This window comes from Phascolarctos cinereus, unplaced genomic scaffold (assembly GCF_003287225.1).
Source record: "Phascolarctos cinereus isolate Bilbo 61053 unplaced genomic scaffold, phaCin_HiC Scaffold_1;HRSCAF=81, whole genome shotgun sequence".
NCBI classification, from domain to species: domain Eukaryota; kingdom Metazoa; phylum Chordata; class Mammalia; order Diprotodontia; family Phascolarctidae; genus Phascolarctos; species Phascolarctos cinereus.
The window spans coordinates 288,670,869-288,692,634 of NW_027555514.1; the positions used below are offsets into that span (position 1 = coordinate 288,670,869).

Here is a 21,766-nt window from a genome sequence, read left to right on the forward strand (position 1 = left end):
TTCCTAGGGGTGACTCCAGGGGTCCCAAAGCGGGATGGGCGGCCCAGGACATGGCGAGTTCCCCATCTTTGAGTTTTTAAGCGAAGGCAGGACTTCGGAGGGTTCAGTGTGCTGCGGAGGGGCGGGGTTTGCATGTTTGCCCAGCCCGGGGAGGACAGAGGTCAGGAGCAGAATTCCGCCTCTCTTGGGTCAGCGGCGGGTCCAGATCTGGCCGGGGGCCCCGACGCTCAGGCTTCTCTCCGCTTGGGGGACACGGGCTGGGAAGAGGGGCTGCAGGGTGGGGGCCTAGCTCCGATAAGTCCCGATGCCTCGGCGAAGGAACTGGCCACCCCTGCGGGGAGCCCGGCGGCAGGGGAAGCGGGCCAGGGAGGGGCCAGGTCCAGGACCCGGGGGTGGGGCCTGCCCTGGGGGCGTGACCAGGCATCGGGGGTGTGGCCGGAGGTGGGTCGGCCGGGAGGAGCCTGGGGCCCGGCCGTAGGAAAAGCATCCGGAAGAGGTGTCCCGCGTGGCGGCGGGCCGGCTGCGTGGGTCCTCGGGAGCCCACTCGGAGGCCGGAGCCTCCTCCTTCGCATCCCATCTCATTCGGTTCTTCTTCTTGCGCGCTGATGCGGAGAAGGCGGGAGGCCGCGAGAACCCGGCGCCTGAGGTCGTCCGCTGCCCGAGGTCGTTCGCGGGCTGCGATTTCTCCCCTGGCAGAGTGTGTGAGGGAGGAGGGAGGAGCTTCCCGCCAGATCTGTTGCCCCCCCCCCAGCCCATCCCCTCCTAACCCAGCCCCGGGCCCTGTCCACATCCATCCTCCCTCCCTCCCTCCATCCATCCATCCATCCTTCCATCCCCTCCCTCCCTCTATCCCTCCTGTGCATGCCTGGGCTGGGGGGCCCCGTCCAGTCTCTTTGTTGGGGCTTCAGTTTCCCTCTCTGTAAAGTGGAGGGAAGCTTCCATGGCACAGCCGGGCTCCCTGAAGGTTGTTGGGATGAAGATGGGGCGACCCGGCCTTGGGGAAGCTCCCAGTCTGGGGGTGGGAGTGGGAAAATGGATGACCTCGGGCCCCACACGAGAGCCAGGGGAGACTGGGGAGGCAAGAAACACTTCTCCCCGGGATGGAGGGTGGGGATCCCAGCCGACTTCCTCTAGGAGAACTGACTCCACTTGTAAGGTGGAGCTGAGGGAAGACGTCCTCAGAACGGTGCAGAGGCTCAGAAGTGGGCTGGGGTTCAGCCGGCAGGAGCTTGTCGGGACAGGACAGAAGTTTGAAGGCGAGGCCAGCAGAGTCGATCAGTGGATAGAGATGATCATTGTACCCATGGGCGCTGATGAGGTGGAGGGGGGTAGCAGGGAAAGAAGAGCCCAGGATTGAGCCTTGGGGATGCCCAGAGTTAGGGGGAGTGACAAGGACGACGGGCCGGCGGAGGAGATGGAGAAGGACAGAGAATGGTGAGAGGAGCCAAGGGTCAAGGGGGCATGGGCCTAGGAAGAAGGTGCCTTCTGCTCTCCTCCCAGCAGGCCCCGGGATGGCTGAGAACAGGCGCTCAGGGCCCCAGGCGACAGCCCTGATCTATGATGAGGACATGACCCGGGTCCGGCTACTCTGGGACGAGTAAGGGCCCACGCTTTCTGTCTCTCCCCTTCATTTGCTGGGAGGGGGCAGTGCCATGGATAGAGTGTCTAAGGACAGATAATCCAGAGGCTGCTCTGGTGCTCTTTGGAATGTGTTTTTAGGGGCTCCAGATCCATGTCTGGCAGTGCTGGGGTGACAGAGCTGTGGCCTGGAAGCATTCTGATCCTGCCCCCACCTCACTTTGCCTCGGTTTCCCCAAATGGCAGGGCTAGACTTGCTGGTCTCCAAGATCCCTCTCAGCTCTTAATTGAATGACTCTAGGACCCTTCCCTTGGATAACATTATTCAGAGAACCTCGAATCTAAGCCCTTGAGGCCCAGAGGGCAGTGACCTGGCCAGGGACACAGAGCCAGTCGGTGGCATGGCCAGGATTTGAATCTAGGGCCTCAGGTTCAAGGCTTGCACTGTTCCCTCAGGGAGACTGGCTGAGTCAGGGCTGGGACCCACACGTCTCTGCTGACCCTGATGCACGCCCCCCTCCCCTCCAGCCCAGAGTGTGCCATTGAGGGACCAGAGCGCCTGACAGCCACGTATGCTCGGCTTTGCCATCGAGGACTGGCCCAGAGGTGTGTGCGGCTTCCAGCCCGCGAGGCCACCGAGGAGGAGCTGGGGCTGGTGCACAGGTGAGTGTCCTGCCTCGGGTCCAGCCACGGGGGGAGCAGAGCAGAGGAGCACATCCTGGCTCAGCACAGCGAAGGACCCCTTTGACAAGGTTAATAGTTAATAGCTCGGCCCCTGTCTGCTTCCTGGGGTTGGGGGAGGCTCCAAGGAGACAGTGGCTTTGAGAGGAGCCAGCTGGATAAAGTCTGGGTATGGAGGCCAGAAGAACTACTGTCATGCCTTCCCTCTGCTTGGAAGGGGATTCCCCTCAAGCCGTAGATCCAAGAATCACGGCCAGACCCAGATTTGTCCCTGAGTAGCTAGGGAAGATAGCCTGAGCTTACAAACGAACTACACTGCTGTCCTGAGGCTCTCTGAGCTCCCTCGGGGCCTGTGCACATAGTTCTGTCATACTTAGAGATCCAGTTTCCTGGCTCCCTGCAGTTTGAGAGAAGGGGAGGGGTACAGCTTGAGGAAAGGACATGGGAGACTGTGATACCGCCTTTAAGGTTGGAAGAAGTGATACCTTCCTGCCCTCCTTGTCCAGGCAGTACTGAGCTGGACTGGGCCTGGCCTTGACCTCTGGGTCTGTCTTCTGCCCCCAGCCCAGAGTATGTGGCTGTGGTGAAGGGGACCCAGACCATGAGCACAGAGGAGCTGCGTACCCTGGCCCAGCAGTATGATGCTGTCTACTTTCACCCGGTTTGTGCCAGTTCCCCGCCCCCACCTGAAATGAGTCCTGTCCTGCCTGTCCTGCCCCCCCACCCCCCCATCTTTCTCACACGCATACACTCAGAGAGATACGTGCACACACATGTGCGTACACATGCACATACATATATAAGTACACACATGTGCACACACACACACACACACACATAGAGGAAGGGGGTCAGGAAGGCATGCCCTCCCAGACCCCTGTCCGGGACATCCCCCCCTTCTTCTCCCTCTAGAGCACATTCCCCTGTGCGCGGATGGCCGTAGGAGCCACCTTGCAGCTGGTGGACGCGGTACTGACCGGAGCTGTAGGCAACGGGATGGCGCTGGTGAGGTAACAGCCCCATCAGCTGGGCCGCCTCCAGGCCTGGGGCCAGGCCAGCACTCCCTTCCCTCCACTCCCTTCCTCTCCCTTTGCCCGGGAATCCCAAGGCTGTGGGAGCGCCTGCCAGGGCTGCGTCAAGGCCTGCTGGTGCCCAGCTTGGGCTTGATGCCTCCTAAGGGCCTCTGGCACCCTGAACATCCCCCTCCCCCAGCCATCAGAAGCTGAGGGGCGAGTGATGGGCCACGTGTCCCCCTCATCTCCCAGGCCTCCTGGACACCATAGCCAGCGGGACGCCGCCAACGGCTTCTGTGTGTTTAACAATGTGGCCATTGCTGCCGAGCACGCCAAGAGGAGACATGGGCTGCAGAGGTGAGGGGGCCGTTTTCCCCAGCAGGTTCCCCCGTGAGCTGGAAGAGGCAGGGAAGGTTGGGGGCCTCTCCTCTAGCCATCTTGTGGGCTAGCCATCCCCCAGCAGGTCATCGAATGCCAGGCCAAGCTGAGGGAGGGCTCCCTGCCCAGGAAACCATGTGCTGGCCACACGGAGCCCCAAAAGAGGTGCCACGTCATAGCTAGCCAGGCAACCTTTGTTAGCATTACCTGGTTTGGAGGCAGTATGCAATTTTGACTTTCCTGCCATCTGGGCTTCTCTGTTAGCAGAGATTATTCTGTTTCCCAGATTGGGCTGTCTGTTAGCTGGGGGTTGAGGGGACTGAGGCTGGGGGCTGAGCCATGTTGAGGGGAGGCCCCACCAGGCCCTGGCAGCCATTTCAGTGCCCATCTCCCATGTGACATCCATGCCACAGCTGCTGGTACCAGAGATGTCCCTCCCCTTCCCAGCACCCCATCCTCTCCTTGCCAAAGAGGCTTTTAGCAGGAACCTGTCCTGGGGGCCCCAGTGGCCCCAGCGACTGTCTCTGTCTCTCTCCAGAGTCCTCATTGTTGACTGGGATATTCACCACGGGCAGGGGACCCAGGGTGTCTTTGAAAACGATCCCAGGTCAGGAGATGTGGGCCCTGAAGGCCCCAGGCTGAGGGAAGGGCACGGGAGTCCCTGGTTTGAGGGAAGATGGTCCCAGCACAAGGGGTGCGGGTGGCCCAGGGAAGGCTTCAAGTGGGAGTGGGGGCAGGCCCTGAATTAGGTCCTCTTCCCCTCCCAGTGTCCTCTATTTCTCCTGGCATCGATATGAGCACCAGAGCTTCTGGCCTCGACTCCGGGAATCTGATTACGATGTGGTGGGTCAGGGTCCCGGCCGTGGCTTCACTGTCAATGTGCCCTGGAATAAGGTAGGGAGGGAAGGGCTGGGCCTGGGGTGAAGCTGAGAGGGAAGACAGGGCATCAGGACCAGGCCCACTGGGGTGGGGGCTGAGGGAGAAACAGATGGAGGCCCTAATACCGCTCCTGGCCTTCGAGGGCTGCCTGGCCCTGATTCTGGCTTGGGTCCCCTTCCCCCCACCTCAACATTCAGAAAGAGCCTCAGGCTCCCCAAAGTCAGGCAGCGGAAAGACTCTTTCGTCACTGCCTGTCTCTCTGGGACCCCTCCTGGTCTCCCCACATCTGGGTCTCCCATCTTCTTGACCTGTCTGTGTCCCAGGGTGGAGGGAGGACCAAGAGGCTGATTGGCAGTGACTTGGCTTCTCAGACCCCTCCTCTGCCCATTCATCTCCTCCTCTATCCCCCATCCCCTCCCAGTGCCCTTGTTCCCTCCCCCGTGCCCTCGTCTCCTCCCCTGTGCCCTCATCCCCTCCCCCATGTCCTCATCCCCTCCCCTGTGCCCCCGTCCCCTCCCCTGGTGCCCTCATCCCTGCCCCTGGTGGCTTCGTCCCCTCCCCAGTGCCCTCTTCCACTCCCCTCCCTTCCCCTGGTGCCCTCATCCCCTCCCCCATGTCCTCATCCCCTCCCCTGTGCCCCCGTCCCCTCCCCTGGTGCCCTCGTCCCTGCTCCTGGTGCCTTCGTCCCCTCCCCAGTGCCCTCATCTGCTCCCCTCCCTTCCCCTGGTGCCCTTGTCCCCTCCCCAGTGCCCATGTCCCCTCCCCAGTGCCCACGTCCCCTCCCTGTGCCCTCATCCCCTCCCCTGCCCTTTCATCTTTCCCCTCCCCCACCTGCCCACTCCTCTCCATCTGCTCTGGCTGCAGGTTGGGATGAAGAACGCTGACTATGTGTCTGTCTTCCTTCATGTGCTGCTCCCACTGGCCATTGAGGTGAGCCACAGTTGGGAGGGGAGGTAGCCTGTGACTGGGCCAGAAGGCTGTTGGAGGCAGAGGAGCTTGGGGCCTGATAGGCAGGGCCCCAGGCAGGTCCTGGCTTGGGGTCCTCCCTTCTGGGCTTTGCGAAATTCCTGGTTATAACTTCCTCTTGTCCTCTGAGTTAAGGCATCAGAGAGAAGCCCCTTGGGAAAAAAATGTGTCAGGCATTCACACCTGAGTGTGAATTAGTTGTTCAAGTTGGAGGAATACTGAGGGAATAGGGCACAGCAGGGTAGAAGGGGGCACAATGCCCCCCATACCCCTGCCCGGACCCTACTGTCTTCTCCTTTCTCATCTCCCTGTGCTGTGGCCCCTGAAGTTTGACCCTGAACTGGTCCTGGTGTCGGCTGGATTTGACTCTGGCATTGGGGACCCTGAGGTGAGCAGGATTGGGAACAGGAGGTGGAGGAAACAGTGCTGAGCTGGGGAGAGAAATGGGATGGAAGGACCACATGTCAGGGATGAGGTTTGCAGGGGGCGTGATGGCCTTGGGTCCCTTCTGGCTCTGAGATTCTGGAGTCCAGTGGATGGACAGGATCATTGGGCAAGGAGAGGGCCCAGAGACCAGGGAAAGGAAGGACAAAGAAGAGACTCACGGCCAGGCTGGGGCCACGTGTGTGAGGGCTCCTTCATGCCTACTTGGCTTGGGTTTCAGGGTCAGATGCAGGCCACACCCGAATGCTTCGCCCACCTAACGCTGTTGCTGCTGCCATTGGCCCGGGGCCGGCTCTGTGCTGTTCTTGAGGTGAGGCCAAGACTCCTAGGGTGTTGAGACCAGAGAACCCCATCCAGCTTGTCCAAGTGCCCTGGGAGGAAGGCTGGGCAGGACTGAGCTGGGCTGGGCTGGGCTGGGCTGGACTGGACTGGACTGGACTGAACTGAGCTGGGCTGGGCTGGGCTGGGCTGGGCTGGGCTGGGCTGAACTGAGCTGGGCTGGGCTGGGCTGGGCTGGGCTGAACTGAACTGAACTGAGCTGGGCTGGACTGTGGGCCCAAGGAGTGGGGCACCTTCAGACCTGGGCCTGTCTTCCCTGATATATCCCAAAGCATCTGGGGTTGAGCCTGCCAGCTTGTTCTTGCCAACCCTCTTGGGGCCATCCCTGTGCCCAAGCCCCTTAGGACCACAGACCAATCATACTCGTTGGTGGTGCCTCTGGGCAAGGCTCAGAGTCCAAGGGCCATCTCTTCCCTCAGGGCGGCTATCACCTGCAGTGTCTGGCTGAATGTGTGTGTCTGACCCTGCAGACTTTGCTGGGAGACCCTGTGCCAGCTCTTTCTGGGGATCCAGCCCCTTGTTTGAGGTAACCCTGACTGAGGGCCTCGGGGGCTGTCCCAGGTGGGGGGATCCCTGGAGGCCTCCCCTCCCCTCTGATCCGTGACCCCATTGCAGTTCACTGGAGTCGATCCAGAATGTGAGAGCTGCCCATGCCCCGCACTGGGCAAGCCTCAGGCATGAAGGTAAGACTGAAGGGCCCCTGGCGGTGGCATCATGTGGGGAGGGGCTGAATGGGAACAGGGGGCTTAACTCCTTCCTCCCCTTTTGCTTCCATCTCATTCCCAGGAATGTTCTGATGATATGCCCAGAGCTGGGGAGGATCACATAGCAAAGTGACTGGCAGAGCCAGGACTCCCTATGCCTTAGTTTGCCCATCTGTAAAGTGGGAACCATGGTACTAGCCGCTTAATGCAGAAGTAGGAAATGGAGCTCAGCAGAGATGCAGATTTGTCCCCAGGGAGCACTGAGGGCTATTCACAGACTTTCTCCAAAGACCTGGACATCTAGGCAGGCAGATGGAGGGAGTTTCCAGCCCTGACCTTTCTCTCTTTTGATCCGTCATTCCAGACACAGGCCCAATACTGACTCCCAGCACGTGGTGTGGGGATGGAGGGCCCCCCCTACTTGGGGCCCAGTCCGTAGGGACCACAGAGAGGCGGGGGACCCTCTTGGACAAGTTGCTCAGCTGCCCTCCACCTCCCCCACACACTGGCATTGGCCTGGCTGTCCCTGACTCCACTTCCAGCCTTAACCTGCCCCCAGCTCTCCTGCAGGAGGAGGGGGTGATCGTCAGCAAGGAGGAGGCAGAGATGTGGTCCAGGTGAGGCCAGGCTCACAGCTCAAGGCCGGGGGCCAGACGCACAGGCCAGGGTGGGATGAAGGATCTGAAATGGTGGGACAAGGGCTCAGGCCCGTGAGGGTGGGCCCTGCATCTAGGGCACCCTCAGTGCCCAGGGGTCAGGTCTAGAGTCAAAGCAGGCCAGGAAACAGTATCTCTCCCTGGGACATCATATCGGCCTAGAAAATGGGAGGGTGCATTTGTAGCTGTGTGGGTGTGTCTTGTGTGAGTCTGGCTGTCTGTATGTCTCCATATCTGGAAGTGTGATGCCTCTGGCTGAGCCCACACCGGGTTTGTGTTAGGCTGGACTCGGCCTCCACGCAGGACCAGGCCCTGGCTGCCCTGGGGAAACTCTTGGCTCTGCTGGACAAGATCCTGACTGGGCAGGTATTGTGTATGCGTGTGTGGGCCTGGACAGGTGCCTTTCCCTCTCTGGGCCTCAGCTTCTTCCTCTGTAAAATGGGCACAATTGACTTCAAAGAGCTCAAGGTTAGGCATGAATCTCTCAGGATGTGGCTTCTCAGTGTGCATGCCTGTGAAGGTCCCCCAGCTTGTGGGAGGTACACTGTTTGGGGAGGAGGAGATGGGTAGGAAATGGGAAACCAGAGGGTCACCTTCTCAGATGCCCGGTGGGTTCTGTGCTGTCCCCCAAGGACTGTCTTACTACAAACTGGGCTTCTTTAAATCCAGACCCATCCTTTCTAGAGGCCGTCACTCATTTGTCCTGGTCTCCTTCCCTGCCAGGAGTAGACACGTGGACCTGCCCCCTGGAAGTCCTGGCCAGGCCTGGCCACACTGCCCCTGGGAGGCCCAGGTTCTCTCTCTGGGTCTTCCTGTCTCTGGGCCTCATTCTCACACTGCCTCCCCCAAAGGAGGGGTTGGGCTCGGTGACCTCAAGTTCTTGAGGCGTCTGATACCTGTCCTTTATCCTCAGGTCAGGGCTGGGATTGCTGTGTCTCCGGCAGTTTCAGCGGCCATGGCCGTAGCCCTCCGCAAAGGCCTCACTGGTGGGGCTCAGAGGTGAGCCCAACTTGCAGGCCTGAGAGGAGAAGGCACGGCACTGGTAGAGGTCAATGCCTCTAAGAGGTCACCTGGGCCTTTCCAGCCTCCTCTCTCCTGCTCCCCTTCAGGCACCCCTTACTTATCCCAGGGTTCTGCCCCAGCTCAATAAGGAGTTCCCCCTTCTGTGATACCCTGCCCTCCTCCAGAGCATACTCCCTGCTTGCCCCAGGCGTCTTTGGGCCATCCTTTCCTTGATTCCCCAAGCCCTCAGAGTTTCAGCCCCATAGGCCAGCTCTGGGCCACCCCCACCCCCATCTAGTTCTGTTCTCTCTTGTGGGTGAAAGTCATCTCCCCCCCCCCAGACTGGGAACCCCCTGAGGGCAGGGCCTGGGGCTGCTCCTCCTCTGACCCCCTCCCAGACTGGCAGCTCCTGAGGGCAGGGCCTGGGCTGCTCTTCCTCTCCCCTCCCCTTGAAGGTTATGTTCATATCCTGATAATTTCTGGGTGTGACCCTGACATTGGTATCTGCTCTGTGTCCTGCAGGCTGCTCTGCGTGGCTGTAGGAGAGCTGGACATTCCTGAGGACCTGAGGGACAATGGGTAGGGATGGCTTGGAATGGTACCACGAGGGATTGGCCGGGATGGTCTTTGCAGGTCCTTCCAGCCCGAGGTCTTTCACACTGCCTGATGTGGCAGCAGGAGCCTGGGTCCAGGGCGGGCTGTGGTGCTTACTGACTGTGTGACCTTGGACATGGGCCTCGTGCCCTCTGTGGTCTGTTTCTGCTCTGGCGCTGTCCCAGGAGCAAGGGTCCCCAGGATGGTAGGGAGTGAGGCACCATGTAAATAAAGCATGAGACACGTGGGGTGGTGGGGGGGAAAGAACACATTTCATTAAAACAGCCACTTCTCCCCCTTCCCCCGCCCCAGCCGAATTCTCCTGCTAAACATTGGAGGAAAGGAGCAGTCAGAGGCAGCAGCGTCCCGGACCCACATCTGCCTGGGTGGGCACGAGGTAAGATGCTTATGTGCTTAGGAGGGGAGTCTGGGCACCAGGCAGACAGCTGGGTGCTGACGAGCTCCAGCAGGACGGGGTGAGAATAATCAGCAGGGGAGGCGCTGGGATGGAGGGGGACCGAGAGAGGCTGCCTCTGGAGGGCGCAATCTTAGTGAGGGTGGCGATTTAGTGGAGAGGATTCTAAGGAGGGGGGACAGCCTGCAGCCAGGAGGCCGGGGTCACAGGATCACAGAGGATGGGAGTGGAGTGAGATACGAGAAACGGGAAAGGGCAGAGGGGCCAGGTGACGAAGGGCTCTGAAGGCCAAGCAGAGCATTTTGTATTTGCTTCTGGAGGTGACAGAGAGCCACTGTCAGACCTGTGCTTTAGGAAAATCACTTTGGTGGCTGAATAGATAATAGACCAGAGTGGGGAGTTGGGGGGGGGGGGAACAAGGCAGGCAGACCCACTGTAGCCATTTCAGTAGTCCAGTGAGGTGATGAGGGTCTGCACCACAACGGGGGCCAGGTCAGAGGAGAGAAGGGGGCGTATCGGGGAGATACAGTAGAGATGAAATCTCAGGCGTTGGCCACAGCTTGGATATGGCAGGATGAGAGATGGTGAGGAGTCCAGGATGACTCCAAGGGTGGGAGCCTGTGGGATGGGAGGGTGATGGTGCCCTCTACAGCACTAGGAAAGGTAGGAGGGGAAAGGGTTTAGGGGCAAAGAGAATGAGTTCTCTTTTGGACACGGTGAGTTTAAGATGCCTACGGGGCGTCCAGTTCAAGATGTTTAGCTGGCAGCTGGAGATGTGGAACTGGAGGTCAGGGAAAGGTTAGGGATGGATAAGCAGATGTGAGAATTGTCAGCATGGGGATGGTCATTAGATCCGTGGGAGCTGATGAGATCCCCAAGTAAACTGGTCTGGAGGGAGAAGAGCAGAAGGCCCAGGTAGACCCCTGGGGCACACCTCGGGTTAGAGGGTGTGATCCAGAGGAGGCTACAGCAAAGGGGACAGAAGAGGAGCGGTCAGAGAGTGGGGAGGAGAACCGGGAGAGAGAAGTGCCCCAAAACCTCAAGAGAAGAGGCCATCAAGGAGGAAAAGCTGATCAACAGTGTCAAAGGAAGGAGGTGAGGCAAATGAGCTCCGATTAAGTGCCGGCTGTATGCCAGGCACTGAGTTGAGAAAACTGAGGCAGACAGGGCTTCATTGACTTACCCAGGGTCCTACAGCTGGTAAGCATTTAAGGCCGTGTTTGGACTTAGGTCTTCTTGACTCTATCCACTGAGCCATCTGTCAAAGAGGTAAAGAAGGATGAGGCTGCTGGGTTTGTCCATTACATCTTGGAGGCAGCGGGGTCAGGGCAGAAGCTAGGTTGCAGAAATTTGAGAGAGAGAGGAAGGGAGAGAGAGAGAAAGAGGGAGAGAGTGAGAAGGAAGGAGACAGGAGAGAGAGAAGGAAGGAAAGAGAGAGAGATAAGGAAGGAAAGGGAGAGAGAGTGAGCAGGAGGAAGGGAGAGAGAGAGAGAAGGAGGAATGGACAGGGCAGTGTCCCAGAAGACATCAGACCCAGCCCCGGCCGGCAGCTGCCTTCCTCAAGCCCTCCATGGGCACTGGCATGTGTGCAGGTCAGATGAGTGATGGGGGGCTCCAGGTGAGCCGTGAGGCCTGCTGGCTCCTCATTCTGCCCCTCCTGCCTGGTGGTGATCTCTGGTCTCTCCCCATCCTCCCCCTTGGGGGCCTAGCTTTGTTCCAGCCCAGGGGCTGCAGAGGAGGCCCACACCTGGGCCCTGGCTTCCTTCTGCTTCCTCCTCATCCCTTCTCGTCTCAGGCCACAGAACCCGGGACCTTCCTCTTGGCTCTCACCAGCCTCATCCTACCGGTGGCCTACAGTTTCCGACCAGACCTGGTGCTTATAGTGCTGGGGCCAGACTGTGGCCTCCGCAACCTGGATGTGGAGCTGCTAACCAGGCTGCTCCAGGGGCCAGTGGCGGGCCAAATGCTGCTGCTGCTGCAGGTGGGTGAGAGACCCTTGTGTGCTGCACCCTCAGGGTGCCCAGCCTCCTAATCAGACCCCTTAAGTTGGAGGGCACCCAGACCAGAGTCCCCTCCATCACAGTCCAGACAAGTGGGCATCCAGTCTTTGGTTGAAGGCTTCCAGGGACAGGGAGCTCACTGCCTCTCCAGGCAAGCCTTCCCCCTCGGGGACAGCTCCAAGCGTCGGCCAGTTATGCCTCACATCAAGTCTAAATCTGTCTCTGCAATTCCCCCAACTTTCCCGGTGAAGATGCCCTGTCCCCAGGGGGCGGTGACCCTGAGAAGCTGAGCTTACTCCCTTGACCCTCTGGGCTTCTGAGCCATGGGGATGGGGGGCATGTGTCAGCTATCTTTCTCTGGCCACAGAACCCTGACCTCCCATTGGTAGAGGCTCTGGCCTGGGCCCTGGAGGGCCGGGCCCTCCCCAGCACCCTGGGTCCCTTCCTCTCAGCTTCCCCGAAGCAAGCCTTGGCCATAACCCGCCTCTGCCGGCAGCGGCGGCTGGACTGGCCCATGTTGCAAGTGTCCGGTGAGTGTAGGGGGAGGAGGGAGTCCTCATTCTTAGAGTGGCAGGGCCTTGGGAGAGGGGGGGGCCCAGTCTGTGCTCACCTTCACTCGCTCTGTGCTTGCTACAGTGACCTGAGGCCCTTCCTGCACCTGCCCGGTCCTTGGGGCAGGTGATCCCCGAGACCAGGGACCAGCAGGGCCACTGCCTGAGAATCATCACCAAGGCTGACAAATGGAGCCAAGATGCCGAGCCTGGCAGCAGACGCAGCCCCTGCCACCACTACCTGCCCGCATGACCTTGGGCAAGTCACTTCCCTGGGCTTGGGCTGCCTTCGTTTCCTCCTTTGTACTCTGTAGGAGCTGGACCCTCTGATCTCTCAGTTCTGAATGGTCTCGGGGTTTAATAAAAATAATAACAACAGCCAGCATGTATGTTGGGTTTTAAGTTTGCAAAGCGCTTTGGATTAAGTGCCTACTAGGCAATTAAGTGTTGGGGATACAAAAAGAGGCAAAGACAGTCCCTGCCCTCAAGGAGCTTACGCTCTAATAGGGGAGCTATTAGCAAATGAGCATGTGCAGAGCAAGTCCTACACAGGATAAATAAGAAATTATCAACAGAGGCGTTGGGGAAGGCCTCCTGCAGTGGGATTTGAGTTGGGTCTTACAGGAAGCCAGAGAGGTCAACGGTCAGAGCGGAGGAGGAAGAGCATTCCGGGCACGGGGGATGGCCAGGGCTGCTTGATCCTCGAAACAACCCTGGGAGGGGGCTGCTGTTTTTATCCCCATTTTACAGCTGAGGAAACAGGCAGGCAGAGACTAAGTGACTTGCCCAGGGTCACCCTGCTAGCCTGGGTCTTCCTGACTCCAAGCCCAGCACTCTGTGCGTTGTGGCACCCCCTAGTGTCACTTCAGTAGGAACTACCACTCATCCTTGGGACAATTAAAACCTGAAAAAACGACCTCTGCCTCTGACCCTCAGGGGGCCTGATTGAACTCAACAGGACACGAACTAAGCCCCTACTGTGTACACTGTAACAAAAAGTGCGAGCCTACTGCGTGTTCTTTGTTTTCCTCCCAGTGTCTCCCCTGGGCTTGTTTTCCCCGAAAAAGTCTTAGCCCACCCCTCCCATCCATCCGGCTACCATTTATAAAGTGCCTACTAGGTGCTGAGCTTTGTTTTGAGCAGGAGACACAATTTAGGCTCAGGCTGCCCTGCCCTTGGGGGCCTTAGAGTCCTAGGCTCTGTAGTGGGAGTAGTACTGGAAAACGGAGCCCTGCAGAGCTTGCTTGTCCCAGAGTCTAGGAAGGCTTCCCAGAAGAGGTGGCAGTGACTAAAGATGGTGCTCTGGGCATTGGCATCCACGTGAGCAAATGACTGGCAGTGGGAGAGTGCAGTGCTTTCCAGGGGCGTTAGTGCTCGGATGAACACGGCTCTGAATGCCAGGCACAGGGCTTTTTGCCTTCTTTGGGAGTGCTGCGAAGCTAGGGCGACTCCCGAGCTGTACAGTCTATCCACTGCTACTTTAAAATGTCCCTTAACTCAGGCCTTTCCTTTGGCCTCGACCGGAGTCTTCCCAGCAGACACTGCGATCACCAAGTTTAAAGAAGGGGGTGGAGCTGCCTGGGTCCCGTGGTCTGCAGTTTTGCGCGGGCCTAGTACAATGAGAGGACTCCAGGATCACGTGCTTCGGCATCATGCGCAGGCCCAATAGGGCCTCTTGGGTCATGTGCTCCGGCATCGCGCTCAGGTCTCTACAGTGACAGAACCTCCTGAGTCATGTGGTTCCTCCCCCCGCCTGTAGAGCGCGGGCTCCGCCCGGACGTCCAAAGCGTGCTGACGTCACCCGCGTCTTGCGTCATCAGCCTGCGCGCTGGGAGCCGCTCCATCCCGTCTGCGGCGGTGCGTACGCTTTTTAGCTGGGGATTATGGGGCGGGGGCCGGGCTGTCGAGTCCTCGGAGATCCGTGCGCCGGGACCCCACCCCCTCGCCCAGGGCCTAGGGGCGGGCCCCTCCCCCAACCCTGCTCGGAGGGGCCGACCCCGCCCCCTCGGGCGGCATGAGACCCCGGCTCTGGGAGCCCCGTCATCTTGAGCCCCCGAGACCGTCGGACCGCGCTGTGGGAGGCTCCCCGAGGGGTGAGCGTTGCCTTTGGGAGGCAGCCCCGGCCTGGCGTCAGGGACCTGGGTCCGAGGCCTTACTGCCGGTGCGACCCCCTGCGCAAGTCACTCAGCCTCCCGGGCCTCAGTTTCCTGTTCTGAAGAATCGGTCATCCATTAGATGGCCTCTGAGGCCCCTTCAAGCCCGAGGGCCCTGGGCCCGTAGCCCCCCAGCCCCCCGTACAGGAGGCCGCGCCGGGAAAGCGGAAGGTGTGCGAAAAGCCGCTTCCCGGCTCCTGAAGAGGCCCTGGAGCCGCAGGGCGAGGGCGGGGCTGGGGAGGGAAGGAGCTGGGCTCGGCCCTGGCTCTTGCTCTGCCCCGTGGGGTCTTCTCTCATCTCCCTGGTGGGATGCGCTTCCTGCCCTCTCCTCTCTCCCTCCCCCTGCTCCTGGTCAGTTACTCCTCCTCTGCCGCTCTGTGTCCTTCCTCCTCCTCTTCCCCCACGTCCTCCTGCTTTCCCCACCTCCTTCCCTTCTCTCCCCACCCCCCAGTCGGCAAGTTGACTTTGTTTCCCGTGCTGGAGCCTTCTCACCCTGGTCTCTGCCCTCTCTTCTCTGAGGTGAGGTGACTAAACAGATGTTTAAAAGACCAGGGGATGCCAGCTAGAAAAGAATTTTGGCAGGACTAAAGATCCTCTGGACCCCGTTTCTAGTATGTCTCCCCCATCCCAGAGTATGGCCCAGCATTTCTGCCCCTGGGCCGTCCAGTGCCTGTGGGGTCTGCGACTTGGGTCAGGGATTAGAATGGTGACTAATTGTCCTCTCTGGGTATCTTTCAGATGCTAGGTAGAACATGGAGTTGATGGAGGTCTTCTCTTACCTGTGACTTGTTCCAGGCCGGAAAGAGCACTTCCCCCAGTTACTGCCTGTGGAGATGGCCAGCATCACCCAGCTGTTTAATGAACTATGTGAGGCCCACCTGGGGCACGTGCCTTGGAAGGCCCACCCTGGCAGGCATGCTACCAGCATGCGGAGGGCCAAGCAGAGCCTGAAAAGGGCGGTCTACGATTCCCTTTTCCTGGACTTGTTTCAGGACGAGGGCCACAAGCCACCGTCGGCTGGGTCCCAGCTTCCTGTGAAGAACAGAATTCTCATGTTGTCCTTCAACTTGCGGGTCGGAGGCCTGGGTCGTGATGCCGACAGGCTGGAGGAGCTGGTGGAGGGCCTGGAGGCAGCCCCTGCCCTCGGCCTGCCGCTGGCCGACGTCCGGGCCGTGCTGGAGCTCCTGGTGCACCTGGCTGGGAGCGGCCCGCCTCAGCTCCTCCCTCAGAAGAGAGACTATTTCCTGAATAACAAGTATGTGGGCAGGAACGCCAAGCATCAGGGCTATGATTACTATGACGTGAGCGTGTTTGAGGCTGACGCGCGCTTCCTGGTCGCCAGCGAAGAGCAGTGGTGCCGGGACGTGATCCAGAAGACGCTGCAGGTGATGGAGGCTGTGCCGGGCACCGGCCTGCCCTCCCTCGGGCTGTTTGCCCAGAACTACCCTGGTGTGGACAGGTTCGAGAGAGAGACCCACAGCTCGCTTTTTGGGGCCCTGGTGCACAGCCGCACCTACGACATGGACGTCAAGCTGGACCTGCCACCCGTTCCAGACCATGCCGACTTATCAGGCCTCGCCATCCAGGTATGGGAGCTGACAGGGTTTGGGGCCCCAGAGAGCTTTTAGCTGAACTCGGCCATTTTTATGCTGATGCCTGGGCTTCAATGCCCGTGTGCTTTGTGACCCTGAGTACTCACATAATGAACTTCTGACTCCTAAATGGCAGAAGAGAAGCTATCCTGCATTGGTAGAGGGAGTTTCCTCACTCAGGACTTCCTTATCTATCATTAAACATTTATGAAGCACTTACTGTGTGCCAGGCATTGTGCTAAGCGTTGGGGATACAAAGAGACAAAAAGTCACATGGGGAGACAGCAGCAAACATGCCCAAAGCAAGCTGTATGCAGGAGAAATGGGAAGTAATTAACAGAGGGAAGCCACTGGCATCGAGGGGGTGGGGCAGGGGGCACCCCAGGCTCTGCCCCTCCTTTCCTTTCTGTCAGTGAACAAACAAAGGAGAAAGATTAGGAAATGCTTACTCTGTGCCAGGCAGGGAGTGAAGGGCTGAGACCGCTGACGGAAAGCTGAGCCAGTGCCCACCCTCCAGGAGTGAGTGCCCACTGAGCTCTCTGCTGCGTTTGGTGGGCACAGCAGGGCCAGTGATGGGCTCGGTGCTCTCTGGCTGACCTTTGTGCCCATCTCCTGCTGCCCTCTTGATGGCACCAGCCCACCCTCGGCCACTGCCCCTTGGCCTTGCCGTTTCACCGTCCGCAGTGACCGTGCAGGGTGCGTGGTGTCCGCAGCAGCCACGTGGTCACGGCTTTGGAGAACTCCTTTTTGTTGTGGCACTTGGGCTGGCGTAAATGACTTGCCCAGGGTCACACAGTAGGTGCAGATTTGAACTCAGGCCCTCCTGACTCCAGGGTCCATGCTCTATCCACTGCACCCCCTAACTGCCCTGGAGAATTCCTTCTGGAGTCTATTTTTGAATAGGTCCTGGTAGCCTCACAGGCCTAAGGGATTCTGAGTAGAGGGTACCAGCTGGGTGGGGGTGGGGGAGCTCCATCCTGCTCAGCCCTTTGCATGCCCCTCTGGCCCCCTGCTTGCTGCCAGGGTTCTCTGAGGATCAAAGCGGTCACAGACAATGAACATTGACTTGGGATTCATAAGCCATTTGTCATTCAGAGGCCTTCTGTATGGAAATAGGCGAAGACAAAGGACTTAGTCTAATGTCTTCAACCCCTCAGGATGAACAATGCTTTTGGGGGGGAGGGCGTCAGCACGTGTGTTTTCTGTGGATAAAATCAGGATGATCTCTGACCTTTGCTGAGAACCGGCCCTGTCTTGTCTGTGTTTGTAGTGTGGGAGATCCCTGTGGTGGCCACCCCGTGGCTTCTAGCCAGACCAGAGGTGACCCCTAGAGGGCCCTGATGGTGATCTCTTCCTCTTGGTGATCTGCAGGTTCCTCAGAGCATCGACCAGTCGGAAGATGAAGGGTTCCAGTCAGCCTCGAATCTGACTCCTGACTCCCAGTCAGAGCCCAGTATGACCCCAGATGTTGACCTCTGGGATGCTGTGCTTACCTATGAGCCCAGCAAGCGCAGATGTTGGGAGAGAATTGGCTGGTAGGTGGGCTGCCGGCTGGTGTCGGGGAGGCCTGGGCAGGGGAGCGGGCTCCGGCCGGGCAGGGGGGGAGGGAGGCTTCTCTGCTGTCCAGCCTGTTGTGGGTCTGCTGCCGTGAAGCTTGCGTAAGGATGGTCGTGACATGGAGATGGCCTGGAGTCAGGAAAGCCATTCCCCCTCATCAGGCCGTTCAGCCTCTGCCGGGCTGCTTACCTCTGTGTTCTGTTACCTGGAGAAGGTGTCAGAGCACACCAAGATCAGATGTGGGCCTGCACCCCGATCTCTCTAGTGCCAGTGAAACTGGGAGCCCGAGGCTTGTTAGCCCCATTTTACAGAGGAGATAACAGCGTCTGGGGGGGAAGGGGACTTACCCAGGGTCACCCAGCTGGCAGGTGTCGAAGCCGTGTGGGCTCCCAATTTAGAGCCTGGAGCAGGGGCTAGACATATCCCCATGTGGATGGGACCCATGCCAGCATCCCACCAAGGCCCCTTATTTGCTTTTCTGTGGCCTTCACTTAGAAGATCATTGCGGCTAGTGAGCAGGGTCCCAGAGGTCCAGTAGGCCCCTTCCTCCTCTGCAGGCTCAGCTCCTTCCTTGATTGGCTTCTGCCCCTGCCAGTGGGGCCAGGGCCACGTGATGACTATGGGCCAGGCCGGGGCCTTTCCTTATGTCCCCGCTAGCAGCTAGTGTGCTGCTTTGCCCAGAGCAGGTGCCCAGTGAACAAATGGGGATTGAAATTGTGCCTTTGATTTTTAAGTTTTACGTCTGAACCTTATTTTTTATTACAAATTCAATCATCACCAAACGTGAATGGCTCAGTCTAGAAAGCACAGAGATGAATGTATGTGAGCTGTGTTTGGTTTCTTTGTGTCAAGATGTGTTACATTGATCCTCAGTAATAACAAAATTGCCCTGTTTGTGTGTGAAATGAGTCTTTAGAAAGTGCTTCCTCATCCTGAGCTGGATCTACCTCTCACTGGCTTCCATTGACCTCTTCCTGGGCCTGCTTCAGTCCCCTGGAGCCTTCCTGCACAGGCAGGGCCCGGGTCAGGATCCCAGATCTGACCCTCCCTAATGGCTGTGTGGCCCTGGACGTAATCTCTCTGAGCCTCAGCACCTCATCTGTAACTGGGCACAGGAATGCTTGTCCTGCTCACTTCCTGGGGCTGTTGTCCAAGTAGCACACTGATCTGATTTGTGGCTCTTGGCCTTTGAGGAGTGCTCACAGCCTTCCTTGGGTGAGGCGGCTCTTTTCCAGGCTGCACGTCCCCGGTGCCTTCGATGAGCTGATCCTGCCTGGCTTTGTTTCAAGGCCTCTTCTCGTCCTGGCCCCCTTTCTGCATGTGGTCATTTGATCTGAGATTACCCAGTCCTCCTGAGGAGCCCTGACCAGCGCCAGGCTGGGGGCCACAGCCAGAGACTGCTCCAGGTTCCTGGCGGGCGGAGCTCTTGCTCGGCCGTCCAGCCGTCTCAACACGTGCCCGTGCACTTGGTTTGTTGAACCTAGATGCTGGATTTTTTAGTGACCCTCATTAAATTTAATGAACAGTCCCTCTCAAGTCTTCCTCTTCTTGTCGAGAGATGACCACGCGGGCAGCAAAGTACATTAGTGATTAGCACGATGAGACTTCAGGGCATGTCCCTAATGGTGTCCTGACCCTGCTGGATGCATCTCTGCCTGTTCTCTGACCTGAACTCGGTTCACTTTAATCTGTCCAGTCACGTCCGACTCTCCTTGACCCCACTGGGGGTTTTCTTGGCAAAGAGACTGGAGGGGTTTGCCATTTCCTCCTCCAGCTCGTTTTACAGATGAGGAGACTGAGGCAGATGGGGTGAAGCGACTGTCCTGCCTTCATGACCTGCATGGTTTGATTTGAACGAATCATGAGATGTGATGCTGTTTTGGTACTTTGTTTTTTGTTTGCCCCAGATGAAGAAATGCATTTGTGTTTAAAATATCTCGTGGCAGTTTTTGGCAGTATGTTGACCTGTCTGCCGGACCCTCAAGCAAAGTGGGCAGCGGCCTCACTGCCTGCCTCTGGCCGGGCCCTGGGAACACGGGCCTCGGTTCCCATTCTTAGGGCCGTATAAAGTGACCGCATGCAGAAAGGGAATCAGGATGAGAAGAGGCCTTGAAACAAAACCTTGGAGGAGAAGGCTTAGCTTCCAATCATTAATCTACCACTTCTAACTTTGGACTCAGTTTCCTCATCTCTTAATGAAAGGGTTGAACTAGATGCTCGCCCAGGGTGCTTGAGCCAGCTCTGAATTTTTGTGGGTCTCTGTCTCCCCTTGAAAGATGCCTTTCAGGGAAGCTAGGTGGCGCAGTGGATAGAGCTCTGTCCTTGGAGTTGGGAGGACCTGAGTTCAGATGTGGCCTCAGACACTTGACACTTACTAGCTGTGTGACCCTGGGCAAGTCACTTAACCCTGACTGCCTTACCATAAAGCCAAAAAAAAAAAAAAAAGAAAGATGCCTTTCCTGGCCAAAACCACGTAGTAGGACGCTCCTGGCCACCAAGACAGGGCTGTGTCTGGTGGGCTTTTCCCCTCCCCGCTTTGGTCCCAGAACCCTACAGCCCCAGCAGGCGCTCCCTCTCGGGGTTTGCAGTAACTGGACTGGCACATAGCAGCCTTCCATCTCAGTGTGTTTCCTACACAGCCCCCCTGGGAATAAAGAGGAGCCATACCTCACGGAGGCCGGGAGGGAAGCCTTCGACATGTTTTACCGCCTTCGGGAAGGGGAGCTGCAGGTTCTGCACGGCGGCCTGCTTCAGCTGCCGCCCCTGTTCCTGGTAAAGGAGAAGGATCTGGTCAAGGACGTCCTGAATGTCCTCATCGGGGTCGTGTCGGCCACCTTTTCCCTTAGTCAGGTGAAAGGGTTTCTAACCCACCTCCCCTTGGTGGGGTGGGGGAGGGGGTGGCAGGCAGGGATGAGCGCCTGGGGCTTCTCTTTGGTGTCAGGAGGCCTGTGTGTATCGGGCAGTGGTGGGTCTTTCTCGGATAGCAGCTACAGTCCGAGACCTGGGGGGCCTGGCAGCCTCCCTCGGGCAGACCATGGCTAGAGCCACAGTCAGATTCAGTCCAGGACAGGAGACCCATTTAGGCAGACAGGAGAGGACCCCTTCACAGCTGAGCAGCTGGGAGGTGAGGGTGCTAGGACTGGGCCAGCACAGGAGCCCCCCCCCTTTTTTTCCTTTGACCGCCCCAGAATCCCACAGGCATTTCCACAGAAGACGCAGTGCCAGCATCCAGGTGATGCTGCAGGCCTTTTTCACTCCATAGAGATCGCTTTTTAAAAAGCGCAGAATAAATTCATCCTGTTGCTTTCAAGGCTGTCCTGCTTGTCCATACCTCCTTCCGAATTTCCTTCTGTTTTCTGTGCATTTTAAAAAGTACTCCAGTGCCCTTCTCTCTTTTTTTCAGGGGGTGGAAGAGGGCAACACTACCCCCCCAACCCCCATCCATGTCTCTCCCCTACAAAGAAAAAGAAGAGGCCGGTGCTGTCTGAGGGTACCTGAAAGGGCCTAAGGAGGCACCTTCTGGAGAAGGAACCAAGGGTTAGGGTCGGCTGTGGCAGCTGTCTCCTGTGGGGATTCCTGATTGGGGGGGAGCTGAACTGGGCAGCCTCTGAGGCCCCTCCCTGCCTGGGGTCTGAAATTCTGTGTTTTTGAGAATGTTAGTTGACTGGTTTTTCATTGGTTCAGCTTTTAGAAGGGCTTTTATTCCAAGCTTAATTCGTCCTTGTGTTTTCCCTGGACCTTCAGGCTGAGAAGGTCACCTGGGCTGCCCTGAGGGGTCAGACAGGGTAGGTCCTGTTCTGGGGGGTCCTTTTATTCGAGGGGAGGCCGGCTGGCCAGGTGGTGCAGTGGATGGAGTCAGAGTCGGGAAGGCTGGCCCCCCCCATCCTGTGCCTGGCACTTCTTAGCTCTCTGGGCCTCAGTTTCCTCCTCTGTAAAATGAAGGAGCTGAGCTCCCTTCCCGCTCCGGGTCCACGCTCTCACGAGTATTTTCCTGAGATACTGGGGGAGCGTGGTGGGGTGGCCTTCCCTCCCCTGGGGCTGTGTAAAGGCCTGCACCCCCTGCCTGCCCAGGCCAGCCAGGTGTTTGAAGTGAAGCAGGGCGTCTACGTGTCAGGAACGTCTCCACAGAACATGAGCAGCCTTCTGTCCGAGGTGGCCGAGTACGGCACGCACTACACCCGCCTTAGCCGCTTCTCCCTCCATCCGGTTCTGGATTCCTCCTACAGCAAGGGCCTCGTGTTCCAGGTATGTGTGTCAGGCTCAT

At 58.5% G+C, this 21,766-nt stretch overlaps 2 protein-coding genes across 6 annotated transcripts in view; both read left to right on the plus strand.

Moving 5' to 3' along the window:
• Positions 1–577: 577 nt before the first annotated feature.
• HDAC10 (histone deacetylase 10) lies at positions 578–12,582 on the plus strand. 5 transcript variants are annotated; one of them, XM_020982886.2, is made up of 21 exons: positions 578–663; positions 1,501–1,597; positions 2,107–2,241; positions 2,824–2,920; positions 3,172–3,269; positions 3,525–3,629; positions 4,189–4,257; positions 4,418–4,544; positions 5,394–5,459; positions 5,824–5,883; positions 6,160–6,249; positions 6,698–6,804; positions 6,894–6,961; positions 7,347–7,599; positions 7,920–8,004; positions 8,552–8,637; positions 9,163–9,219; positions 9,547–9,631; positions 11,445–11,630; positions 12,017–12,179; positions 12,286–12,582. In XM_020982886.2, exons 1-21 carry the CDS (start codon positions 606–608, stop codon positions 12,291–12,293), a joined length of 2,100 nt encoding a protein of 699 aa, XP_020838545.1. In that variant the 5' UTR covers positions 578–605; the 3' UTR covers positions 12,294–12,582. The 5 variants fall into 5 exon arrangements, with proteins under 5 accessions (XP_020838545.1, XP_020838546.1, XP_078004060.1 ...); XM_020982887.2 differs by having other exon boundaries at positions 579–663; positions 1,504–1,597; XM_078147934.1 differs by having other exon boundaries at positions 619–697.
• A 1,481-nt stretch (positions 12,583–14,063) lies between these two features.
• The window catches only part of TUBGCP6 (tubulin gamma complex component 6), a 28,847-nt gene continuing 21,144 nt past the window's right edge, over positions 14,064–21,766 (plus strand). Inside the window, 5 exon segments of the mRNA XM_020982890.1 lie at positions 14,064–14,293; positions 15,092–15,939; positions 17,317–17,480; positions 20,142–20,352; positions 21,574–21,747. Coding sequence (XP_020838549.1) covers positions 15,187–15,939; positions 17,317–17,480; positions 20,142–20,352; positions 21,574–21,747 — 1,302 coding nt within the window. The 5' untranslated portion in view covers positions 14,064–14,293; positions 15,092–15,186.

Coding starts and splice junctions, on each gene's coding strand:
- HDAC10 (XM_020982889.2), top strand. CDS start 1,314: ATGAGGTGGAGGGGGGTAGCAGGGAAAGAAGAGCCCAGGATTGAGCCT. Junction 6,962..7,346: donor GGCAAGCCTCAGGCATGAAG/GTAAGACTGAAG, acceptor CCGTCATTCCAG/ACACAGGCCCAATACTGACT. Junction 8,005..8,551: donor ACAAGATCCTGACTGGGCAG/GTATTGTGTATG, acceptor CTTTATCCTCAG/GTCAGGGCTGGGATTGCTGT.